Source organism: Propithecus coquereli, unplaced genomic scaffold (assembly GCF_000956105.1).
Source record: "Propithecus coquereli isolate 6110/MARCELLA unplaced genomic scaffold, Pcoq_1.0 Scaffold540, whole genome shotgun sequence".
NCBI classification, from domain to species: Eukaryota; Metazoa; Chordata; class Mammalia; order Primates; family Indriidae; genus Propithecus; species Propithecus coquereli.
This window is the reverse complement of record NW_012151286.1, coordinates 329,012-341,397: the sequence shown is the minus strand read 5'-3', so window position 1 is coordinate 341,397 and position 12,386 is coordinate 329,012. Positions and strand designations below refer to the sequence as shown.

The following is a 12,386-nucleotide window of genomic DNA, read 5'->3' as shown; positions in this document are numbered from 1 at the left end:
TTTTTTTTTTTTTTTTTGAGACGGGGTCTCTCTCTGTCTCCCAGCCTAGAGTGTGGTGGCATCACTGTAGCTCACTGCAACCTCAAACTCCTGGGCTCAAGCGATCCTCCTGCCGCAGCCTCCTGAGTAGCTGGGACTACAGGCATCACCACACCTGGCTAATTTTTTTTATTTTTAGCAGAGACGGGGTCTCGCTCTTACTAAGTTGGTCTCAAACTCCTGACCTCAAGCAATCCTCCTGCCTTGGCCTCCCAGAGTGTTAGGATTCCAGGCATGAGCCACAAGAGCCAAGCTTCTTGAAATCCTTTCCTTCCTTGGCTTTCATGATGCTGCTCTGCCTTGAGTTTTCTTTTCCATCTCTCAGATCATCCCTTCTCAATTTCCTGGAGCTGGAGGAGGGATGGTTGAGGTAGGGGTGCATCCTCTGCCTTCTCTTCCCCCCTCACTCAGCCTGGTGAAGTTACCAACTTCTATGGCTCTCACTGCCTACAAACAGCACAGAATTCCAGATTGACCCTTCTTCCCAGATATGTCCTATCTCCTAATGCACTACCATGGATATCCATTCATATGATTCACAAGAATCAACATGACCAAATGAAGTTATCGTTTATTTCCCCAAGTCTTCCCTCTTCCTCTTGCATTTTTCCATCTCAGGGAATGGTATTACCATTCACCTGGCCCAAACCAGGACTCCTGGACTCATTCTTGCCTACGCTCTCTAAAGTTTATCTCCTCCTCAATGCCCTTGCAACTGAACATCAAGTAAGTTCAATTATTCCACTGCCCAAACATCTCTTGAATCTGTCTCCTTTTCCCACCCACACTACCACTGCTTTAATTTAGCTCTCGGATCACAGAATAACTTTCCATCTGGTCTCCCAATCTCCAGACCTGACTCCCTCCAGTCCATGGAGGTGATCTTTCTACAGAGCAAACTGATCCTGCCACCCATTTCTTTAGAACCCTCAGGTGGCATCTTGTTATCTTCAGAATAAAATCCAAAGTCCTCAGCACAATAGATAAGGCCCTTCACAATCTCGTTTCTGTCTCATCTTTCATCCCTCATTTTTTAGCACTCCTTTACATGTTTTGCTCTAGTCAAACCAAATTAGTTTACATTACTAGCATGTTCTATGCAGTAACATATCTTAGTGCCTTTGCATATGCTGGTTCCTCTGCCTGGCATTCCTTTTTTCTACCTGCCTAACTACCACTTTCTTTTAAGATTCAGCCCACGTGCCACTTTCTCTCGATTGACTTCCCTGAACTTCCTGCTTAGAGAAGGTGCCCTCTGTTCTCCCACAGCATACTGTGCATACAAACATCATGGCACTTCCTGCCCTCAAGTGCAAGAGTCTTTTGTCTGTAGCTCCCTTTAAACTATGAATTCCTCAAGGGCAGGGACTGAGAACTTCCTCTCTACCTCCATGACATCATGTGTATGCCTAGCGCAAAGTAGGCACTCATCAATGCTTATGGATAGGTGGATGGGTGGATCTCCTACTATTCTGTCTTTCCCCAGTCTTCTTCAAGACACCTGCCTCCACCAAAGCCAGAGCCTTCAGCAGCAACTTCTCTCTGTTGCAACTCAAAATGGTCCCCATATCTCATGTACGAATGGAAAATGACTTCGAGGACTGTCCAGATGGTTGCTAGGGCACACTCTATCCAAATCAATGTGATACATGGTGACCATTACCACCACTTCCAGAAGGAACCCAGCACCAATCAGGCACTTGCTGTTCTTTCAGCCACCAATCTCAACCAAGGCTGGGACCATCCCATTTACTAATGGGTACAGAGTCTCAGACTGCCAGCTCTCTGTTGATCACACTGGTTGTGGTCCAGTAAGAATGGTGTGGCTTACAATGGGAAGAACATAGTTTTGGAATTAGACAAGTCACTCACGAAACTGTGTGGCCTTGAGCAAGCCACGTAACTTCTCTGAGCCTCACTTTCTCATTTGTAAGATAGAATTGATGACTATATTTCCTCATACATTGATGTGAAAAAAAAATAGATGAGGATAATGGATTGAAAATGATGAACACAGCCCATGGCCATCAAAAGCTTTCAATATTATTATTCTAGCTTATGTAGGATAATAAGGTGCATTCCTTGTGTACCTCATTTCTTTCTCTGTTTTCTTCAACTAATACATACTAAGCACCTCCTTTGGGCCAGGCATTTAGCTCTGTGCTGCACCATGAGCAAAAATAAGTCACCATCCTTACTTTAGGGAGCCTTGGTGGGGAAGGGGAACCCAGACTAGTAAAGGATACAGACACATAAACACCTAATTAATTTACAATGTGTAATATGCATTAGTGCTCTGAGATCCTGGGGGCAGGCCACGTAGGGTCACTTTTAAAGCATGAGGAAGCTAGTCCCATAAGTAACAATTTTCCACAGAAAACTTATCTGTTTGGCTAAGACTTAACATAGGCAGAGAATCCAGGGTACATCCTTGGCCATGGAGCCCTATTCTTATATACTATAAGCCCTTTCTCTTTTCTGCATTCTGCTTGCGTCTAATCAAGGGAGCAGGGGGACAAATTCAGGGCACTGACTATTAGCCCTACAGGATTTTATTTTACTTTAATTTTTTGGTGCTATGAAAAGCACAATGTTTTTCCTCTTCTCTGTAAAGAAAATTAGAACTAAAGATGGCTCAGCAGATAAAAGCTGTGGGTGGTAAATACTCCCACTATTCCCCACTGCATTTCAGGCTTCCAGGTTTCTCTTTGCATTTACTGTATCTTAGAAGAACTGGAAACCTGAAAAAGGCCTGAGAAGTTCTATGGTGAAAGCCCCACATCTGAGTTAAGAGATGAACAAACTGAGGCCCAGAGAGACCAGATGATCTGCCCAAATTCAAATCAGAGAGTGAGTCAAAAGGATCTCCTGATCCTTCCCTTCTACTAGTATGCAAATCTCCCCACTCCCTGGGTCTTAGGCACCTTGGCCCAGGCAAGTTCCTTCGCATGCAGCCATCCCCAGTGGATGCCAGGACTGTCTCCACTTCTGAGCATCCTGGAAGCCACAGAGTAACCACTTCTCTCTCGAACATCCCTGCCTCTCTCCTCCCGGAAACATCCTGTTTCTTACTAACAGGATACTTTCAGATCCTCCTCTTTGGCTTAAGAACCCACATCTGCAATGAAAGGTTTGGTTAGTGGTAGTTTTCTCAAAATGCCCCCCAGAAATACAAATTTCCTGGCTGACGAAGCTTTGTGGTAAAGGTTGCTATTGTGCAATTATCTTAGCCTTAGAATTAACTTTCATGGGCACCCCATACCCCCGTGGGATAGAACTATAATTGATGCTTTTATATTAATATTTAGAATCTCAAGAGCCCGAAAATGAAGGGAGTTCCCAATTTCAGACCATTTAGAACAGGAAAGGAGCTTGGGGCATCCCTGATCCAACTCTTTCAGGAAACTAAACCCTCAGGGGCAGAGGCTGGTCTGGACACCTGGTTCAGTGCTCCTTCCCACTCTTTGTAATATCACTCCAGCCTCTTGGGCTGAAGCAGCTGCACCATCAAAAATGTCACATCAGTTATGACAACACAGTTTGTTATGTAACCGGTGCTGCAGAGCAGGCAAGGGGAAGAAGCCATGAGCATGAGCCACTGTGCCTCCCTCTGGTTCTCAGGGTGGTTAAGTCCCACATTCTTGACAAGAGAACTCCATATGGGAAGGAAACAACCACTAATCAATCAAAGGAATAAAAACTAGAGCTAACATTTGTATAATGATTTCCATCTTCTAGACACTGCCATAAGCGCATTTCATATGTTAAATTCATTTTATGCTCATAACAACCCTATAAGGTAGTTATTTTTATTTATCAGTCCCGTTTTACAGAAACTAAGGCACCAAAAGTGGCATAATTTATACAAGGTCACACATCTAGCTAGTGGTAAAGCCAAGATTTGAAGCCAGGCAGCCTGTTTGCAGAGTTTATGCTCTTAAACACCTCTCAATTTTAGAGAAGCATGCTACACTGCTCCTCTAAATAACAAACTACCTATTTGTCTGAACCAGTTAACAGGCTCTTTCCTCTCCTTTCTCCCATGCTAATCACTGATTTGTTGGATGGTTTCCTTTCTACCAGTACTGTGTGTGAATGAGAGGGATGGAATAAAATAAGAATGGGATACAAATTTAAACAAAATCATAGAATGAAGTAAATTCGAGCACCTTCAAGCTTTTTATGATGACACAATCAATAAGAAAGTAAGGTGAAGTGCCCTTCTCATAGCATCTGTTATTTTTGAAACCATGTATTTTTAAATCTGTTTGTACAAACATACACTTTTTTGCTTTTTTCAAAGTTAAAAGTTGTTCTTTGCTAGTGTCAATTTTTGAGGTAACCCTTTCCAAAATGTTTTTTTCAGTTTGGAATCATCCTCTTCATCTGCTGTTTGCTGTCTTTCAGATCAAGAAGGTGTTCTTGTGATAATGGTCTATCTGGCTTCATAAGAAATGAGAATGAAAACACTTTGGGAGCCACAGTATCAAGTCCCAGCGCCCAGATGGGTTGAGCACATCAGAAAAATAGGACCTCATTCTACTCACATTAAATCTCTAGTGTTAACAGAGATAGGGTACCATGAGTGGCTGACAACCATGAGTGATCTTATCCTATGTTTAGCAGATGTGGCATGGTAAGAAGCACACTATACTCTGGGAGTTCCATAAGGTAAAAGAAACAAGACAGTGCTCTGACTCTGGGCATTGCAAGTCTAATCCAGCACCACACATATAGAACAGAAAATGCGCATTCCTTTCCAGCCATGTCAATCTGCATGAAGCTTCATCCATTTACTCTAATTGGCAACAACTCTTTCCAACAAGCATACAGGTTCCATTTCAGAATCCAGTGGGTAATTGAGATTCCAGAATTCCACAGCTGATTCCTGAGATCAAGTGGACTGTTTGCTACTCTTCCGGCAGGAAGGTCTGCTGGTATTTACAGCTCAGTGAACAGTAAGGAGGGAGAGCGCACCATCCGTCAGCAAAGGAGACCTCATCTGCTACTTGATCTGACATTCTGTTCACGCTCTCACTGTCTCCAGAGAGCAAGGTGCATCCATCTGAATAAACATAAAGACAGGAGGAAGGGAGGGGGCAAAGCAGCCAACGAGATGATCACAGAAGTAATAAGTCCACAAATCTAGAAGAGCAGCTCTTGGTGGAACGCGAGCCCAACAGGGGACCGTTTGGGCACAAGTTGGAAACGCCCTTTTAGATGGCTGCACTTTCACGGAGTAATGGCTGCAAATTGCTATTCACCTCCATTAATGCCTGCCAGTTAGTAGGTGCTGAACAGCAGTGTGCTGAAAAAATGCAGCCCTGAACCCAAACGAACGGTAGACACTCTAATTACAAAGTCAGGGTTAGCTGGGAGGAGGAAACCACTAGCATTTTGGCAGCAGGTCACCTTTTAAGACTGCCTTCACTGACAGAGTGGGGTCGAACCTTGGAATCACACCCACCTTAAGGGCTGGAATATTTATATGAGCCATGACGTCTTCATCAGGCAAATTCTTAAATTTGTTTTAAAATAGCACTGAGTAGGTACTGTGGGAATGAATACACATCCAACGTGCTCCATTTTACCATGCCCATTAGGTAAAGACTACCACCTAGCAAACAATGCTTCATCGCCACCTTCAAATTATCTCCCTTAAAAAATCCGCTTAATGCTCCAGAGACAGATAGCCTGAACTTGATATCACAGAAAATCCACCACCTCGAACAAGGGCAAACTCCATAGTTCATTTTACATTTTCACCAGGTATACTGCCCATGCAGATGTCACTATTTGTTCAGAACTGGGAAGTCACTTAAAGTGATATTCTATTGATTCTATATCTCACAAAATTATAACTCTTTAAGAGATTTTTTTGGTAAGGGTTTGGTAATTAAATAAAATTGGCACTTCCTTTAAAATTTTTGATTAATCTGAATAACTAAGAGTCCTACTGACTGACTACAAAATGATGATGCTGTATCACAGTTGAGGTCACGACTCCCAACCAAGCAAAATTATTTAAAATGCCATGCACAAAAAAAGATTCATCGATTACTCACGGTATGCGTAAAATTATATTTGTGCTGTCTCAATTATCACTGTTTATTTTTCACTACCAAAATGTTTTGGATTGTCTGACCCAGAGCTCCCAAACACTAATTCACAATCACATACACACGCGCACACGCACGCACGAACCCAAAAACTCATGTTCAAATGAAATTTTTAATAAAAGTACTGAGAATCAGGCTTTTAAAATGATAACCTAATCTGTAGCATCTCTTAAACAGATGCAAGTTTCCCCTTACAACATGTATCAAGCAGAAGAATTTCAAGTCAGTCTCTCTGCAATGTTCCTATGCTGATGAGGTGACGAGGGTGCTAACACTTTGTTCTAAGCAGCAGCTGCCAGTCCTTTAACTTCAGTTACTATGAGCATGTATGGATGCCGATTCCTTCTTCCAATCATAACATCACAACATAGATGAGAAGACAGGCTGAATGGAAAGGCTCTTTGCTCTTCTGGAAATGCTGAATAAAAGGGTGGTGTCTGAATACCAATATTCTTCCTCTTAATCCATCAGGCCGAGCTCTTAAACCCCAGACCCCATTAGGAAATCAGTGGGTTATCATAGGGTGTCACCTACAGAGGACTCTCTAATTTCATCTGCCCTGGTGAAATAACACCGTCCCCTAATTAACTCATGCATATGGCCTGATAGATTGTTCACCAATTGTATTGCACAGGGTAGTTGGAAACTGCTTTCTGTAAATGCCATCTAGATTTTTAGGCCTGGTCCCACCCAAGGTACAATTCTCCCGACTCAAAGTGACTCTCAGTTAAGTGGTGATCTTGAAAACCATCTCTGCAAGGGAGGACTCAAAAAAATTTGTCACGGGGATACAGTAACACCAATCCCACATTTTGCGGTTAATAAAACAAGTCCTGCATCCAGCTTGGCACAAGGCCCTGATCTGATTTATTTCAAGCCAAGCTGGAGGGCTCACAGGAGAAGCTGCCATTCATGAATGCTTCAGGAGAACAGAATGCCAGGGTCACCTGCAGCAAAAGTTACGTGGGCCAGGAACCTTTCTGACTGATCTTCTGAGCAAACCTAGCCTACTTCCTAAAGAAAGCTGGTGCATTGTGCTTTCAAAAAAAGATATTGTTTTACCTACAAAATGTCAGTTTTGTCTGACATTTTTCTCCCAAAAGGTGTCCAGTGGGGGGGGGGGGAGCGGAGAAGAGATGGAGAAGTGGAGGGAGGGGGCGGCGAACGCTCTGATTTCCGAATTAACCATCTCAAACATCAGACATTTCATTTTTCCCCCCTCTCAGTGTAACCAAATACAAGACATATAGGACATTCCCGGGAAGTCTACATATAGCTTTAATTTAAGATTTCCTGCCCCAGTACATAATTAGGAATTTTCATTCTAAAGTGGCACACCTATTTCCTCAGAGCGCTCAGCTCTCTTTGAATAAAAAAGGTGAGGTACCCTTTGGGGGATTCAGTATATATTTTTAAACTTCTTATTAAATCAACCTAATTTATGGGGCATATTCAGGAAAAGCAGTTGCTCTGGCAGATGCAAAGGTAATTTGTAGACTCTGGCCTGTCCCCTCTTTTCATCCCCTTCTGTGCGCTCCCCTCGCCCTCCCTAGCGTTTCCGAATGCCTTCGGCCTTCTCCGAAGCGGCTCGGCTCTCGCCACCAGGACCCCGACTCCTCTCCGAACACTGCCGAATTCCTCCGAGCCCCGCGCCCAGGCCGCACCGAGCTTCGCCGAGTGCCGCCGAACAGAGCCCCATCGACTTTTCCGGCCTCGGCTGGGCGCTGTCCACCACTTGCAACGCCTGAAACCTCACCCAGCTCTGGTGGCTGGGGCTTCTACCCGGCTCCGAGTCCGACACTGCAGATTACAGACTTCTGAAGTTTTAAAACGTCCTCCCTCGGGAGAAAGGGGTGACGGGGCTTGCATTTACCGACCTGCAAGGGCTCCAGGCAGACGCAACATGCACCTAGTTGCAAAGAGCAATTCCCCAGGCCCCGCCTCCCCATCCATTTGGGTTGCACGAGCTCCAGAGAAGCCCCAAGCCAGACTACCCGTGGCTCAGAGGGGTGCGGCGAGCCGAGGGACCTCTGCGAAGAAAGCCCCAGGGAGTTCTCGAACAAAAATAAGAACACGTCAAGCAGATGGGGAAATTGTCTCCGAGCCGCTACTCCCTACCATCATGGCGCCGCCTAGAACCCGCTTGTCATGCCTGTTACACATGCAAGATCTTTCGCATCTTGGTTCTGAAACCGCAAGCATGCTTCGTCTCCCACCCACCTTCCCACGAAAGGGGTTTTTATTTTCCATTGTTTTCCTACGGGATGCAATTACTTCGGCTATTCTGTCAAGTTGAAAAACAATCATTTTTGTTTACTGCACAGCAACTCCTAATTAGGAGCTGTGTGTGCACGAAGGTGTCATAGCAAAACGACGTGGAATCTTCGCTAAACGTTCTTAACGAACTCCTCCGTCCGGAACTGACAGGCCAACGGAAGCAGCAGGGCCGGCAGGCCCCGAAGGCGTGTACCCTTTCCCCGCCGGCCACCCCCTCCCCAGGCAAAGCTGCCTGTGGGCTCACCAGGAACCGCTGAGCGGATGGGGCAAGAAGCGAGCCTGACAGTGGGAAGGAGGGGCGAGGCGCCTTGTTGAAAAAGTGTGGAAGGGAAGGAATATCCCATTTTGTTTTAATTTTTAACCATCACTCAAATCCACCCCCAGTTAATTAGGAGGGGAAACTGATATCTAAGGCAGAAGGGGGCGGCGGCAAGTGGGCCTGAAATCCGCATTGTGGGTAGATTACATGGAACTCGGCCTATGCAGAGTGTAAATAAATACATTGATAAAGGCCACAGAGTGAACGAAAACTGCTGGTGTCAGGAGAGCAAACGCTGGGAGGGTTGGGGTGGAGAGGGGCCGGAGGCAGTAAGGGGCGTGCGTTCAGCCTCACAGCCAGCGTCCCCCTTCTACCTCTGCCTTGGATACAGCTCTGCCAGTGACATCGATTGGAAACCCACCTCATTCCCCTAACACATATCCCCTCCCCTAACCCTCGCCCTCTTTTGGTAGGGGGGTGGGGGGTGGGGTGGAAACCACAGATTACAATTCAGCACCAAATCCATGAACAGCAGACACTTGATCCTCCACCCCAATCGAGGGCTGTCCCCTCCATCTTTTAGCCAAGTTCAAAATCACTGCCCCAGGAGAAGAGCAGGGGAAAGTGGGATTACAGACGCTGGGGGGACGGGTACGGAGGAAGGAGGAGAGAAAACTAGAGACAGAATGAAACAGAGATACAGAGAGACAAAAATGGAGGCAGTGAGACACACGAAATAATCCATGAGCAAGAGTAATGACCATAATCATGCCAGTAGTGTGATGTTCTGATCAATATGGCGGACACTGTCATTCATACAACTACAGGCACTCCTCCTACGCCCCCCCCAAAATACCCACCCTAAGAGTTGGGGTGGAGGACCCAAAACCAACGTACGGAGTGGGGGAGGGGAGTCAAGTCCATGGCTGTGTGTGTGTGTGTGTGTGTGTGTATGTGTGTGTGCACACTAATTACAAAGCAGGCCTGGAGAGCACTGTGGAGTAAGCAAGGTAATAAAAATGATTTTTAAAATTATTCTTAATAAAAGTACAAATCCCAATGCCACAGGGACTTACTTCATCTGCTTCACAATGGTGCTTTTTCCTGATTCTCCAGCCCCTGTTGGGACACAGACAGGGGAAAAAGTGGTGAGTGTCAGCTTAGGGGAACGGGGCGGGGGTTTGGGGGGTTAAGGCATGCGAAGTGGTGGGAGATCCTGGGCACATGGTGGTGGCAACTACTGGGACCAGGTCTCCCTGGGGGCAGGTGGGATGGGGGTGCTGGCGGCAGGGCGTGCGAGTGGCCGGGGTCGTGGGATGGGGGTGGTATCCGAGGTCCTTACCCAGTAGGAGTAATTTCACGTCTTTGGCGGCGCTGATGCCATCCTCTTTGAGGTTTTTCTCAATCGCCTTGCTCCGCTCCAGGGCGGCTCTCTCCTCTGCGCTCAGAGTACATCCCATGGTGGCCCCTTCCCTGCCACAGCCCGCACGACTCGGCTGGCACCGCTCCCCGGCTCGGCGCGCCCCCCACCCCCCCAGAGAGCAGAGCCTGGGCTCAAAGGGGGAAAAATCACGATATCCTCTCCTTGACTGGAAACAAAAATGTCGGGAAACTAGAAGCCCCCAAAAAGACGGCCACTAACAAGATTCCAGCCGCGGAGACTCGCGGCAGCTGGCGGGGGTCTGGGGGTGTCGAGACGAGCGCGGCCGCGGTCTGAGGCTCCGGAGCTGAGGGAGGAGGCGCCCGTGGGCCGAGGCGGCGCGGGCTGCAGGCACTGAGGCTTGTGCACGACCCAAAATAAATAAAATAATAGTCGCGGCTGGAGCCGCAGCCGGAGCCAGCGGAGGGTGGGGTGGGGGGCAGGGTGGGTCCTTCTGCCGCGGCTGCCGGCGGAGGAGGCGGCGGCGGCGGCGGAGGAGGAGGAGGCGGAGGAGGCGGCGGCGGCGGCGCGGGGTGTGGAGGGAGTGAGTTGGGGGGTGCTGCTAGTGCATGTGCATCGCCGGTCCTCAGCCGTCGGTGCGTCCGCGGCGCCTTCGCCGACCCCCGCGCGCTGGGCAGGGCTGGGCAGGGGGCCGGGCCGGGGGGCAGGTCTCTAGCGGGCGGCGGCGTCGCTGTCTCCCAGAACTCGCATCGCTCGGTGGAGCTTACCGGAGAGAGGGAGAGCGCGAGGGAGCCGAGACCAGCCGGGACCTCGAGGGAGAGGGAGAGAGAGAGAGAGAGAGAGGCAGGGAGGGAGGGGAAAAAAATGAAGGGAGAGCGAGCGAGCGCGCGCGCCGGGGCCCGGGCGGGGGAGGGGGCGAGCGCAGCGCGCGAGTGCGCCGGCGGCTCTGCGCAGCCGGCTCCGCTAGCCGCCCGCTGACGTCAGCAGAGCCGCGCGCTAGGCCCCCGGGACCGAGAGGCTGGGGGCGGGGGAGGCGCGCGCTCCTGGGCTCGCGTCAGCTGGCGGCGACGCGCACGCGCCCGCGCGGCTTCCCCGCCCCCCGCGCCCTCCCGGCCCGCGGCTCCCCTGAGGTGGGCGCGTGAGGGGCTGGCGGGGGCGGGGCCTGGGGCCGGGCGCGCGCCGGGGCGCCCCACCCCGCTGCTTGCCGGGCGCGCAGTCTGCGCGGGCCTTCTTGTCGCTGGGAGCGCGGGGTCGAACGGCCGGCGCGGCCGTCAGGTGAACCCCCCCCCGGCTCGCGTCCCGCGCGGCCTCTTTTCCTCTCCGGCCTGCTCTCCATCTTTTCTCCAGCAGCTCGCCTTGGTTGCTGTCCAGCTGCTGGGGCCGGAGCAGCCGCGGCCAAGTTACCTCAGCAAACGTGAGGAGGCAGCGGGTCGGAATAAACCTGCGCACCCCGTAATTCGCCTCGGGGCACCAGGGCAGTTTCGGATCTTTGGCTTCCCGTATCCACATGTATTGAGCACCTAGTATGTGAAAGACGAGGCGGTGAGGAGAGGAACGCAGCAGGCTGGGACAAAGCCAAAGCCTGTACTTCAGGACCTTCTGACCCCCATGGCCCTCGCGACCCTGCTCCGAGATTCCGGCCACGGCTCTCAGTGCGGCAGACGGTTCCCACCCTTGGGGAGGCTTCGGTGCCCAGAGGGGAAGGACAGGTTTTCTTGCCATTGGGAGCTTCTAGCAAGTGCTTGCTCCCCAAAGTTTATTTAAAAAGCTTTTGCAAATATTGGACGGTTTAGCTTGGTTGAGGTCGTCTTTGCACCAAATCCTCTTGTCCCTGCCCCTTCCAAAAAGAAAAACACACAAAATGAATTTTGAATAGGTTTTTGATGAGAGAGATTTTCTTGTTTTTTTTCATCTTTTAAAACAGTTTTCCCCATTTCTCCTCAAAGCCCCAAAAACCCAAGCCAGTTACTCAGTGTACAGCTATACAAATACTGAGGAAACAAGTAGACGTTTGCCAAAGATTGGGCATGTTCTGGGTGGTCTCAGATTTTGAAGAAACTAATTCTTACTGTACCAAATAGTTCTACAATGAGTTCCATCAGACAGCTCCAGGGGCTCTGCTAAGGAAAAGGGCCAATAAGCAAGGTTGCACGGGGATAAGAAAGGCAAGCGGCCAGTGGAAAACGTTTTTTCTAACAGTTGGGCATTTCCGTGGCTATGAAAGCAAACTTGTTTGTTTCATTTCAGCGATAGAAAAAACACTCCTGTTTTGGAAATGTTACCCAGCATAAAAATACATGTGCAATGGAGG

The 12,386-nt window shown here is 49.0% G+C and overlaps 1 protein-coding gene across 2 annotated transcripts in view; it reads right to left on the bottom strand.

The window, feature by feature from the left end:
* Positions 1–11,009, bottom strand: part of GNAO1 (guanine nucleotide binding protein (G protein), alpha activating activity polypeptide O) — a 159,739-nt gene extending 148,730 nt beyond the window's left edge. Inside the window, exons 1-2 of one of the 2 annotated variants that reach the window (XM_012657445.1) lie at positions 10,037–11,009; positions 9,771–9,813 (exon numbers count right to left, since the gene is read on the bottom strand). In XM_012657445.1, the coding sequence (XP_012512899.1) occupies positions 9,771–9,813; positions 10,037–10,154 (161 nt within the window). In that variant the 5' untranslated portion in view covers positions 10,155–11,009. The remainder of the gene's footprint in view (positions 1–9,770; positions 9,814–10,036) is intronic. The other variant, XM_012657444.1, reaches the window with a different exon arrangement.
* Between the last annotated feature and the right edge of the window lie 1,377 nt (positions 11,010–12,386).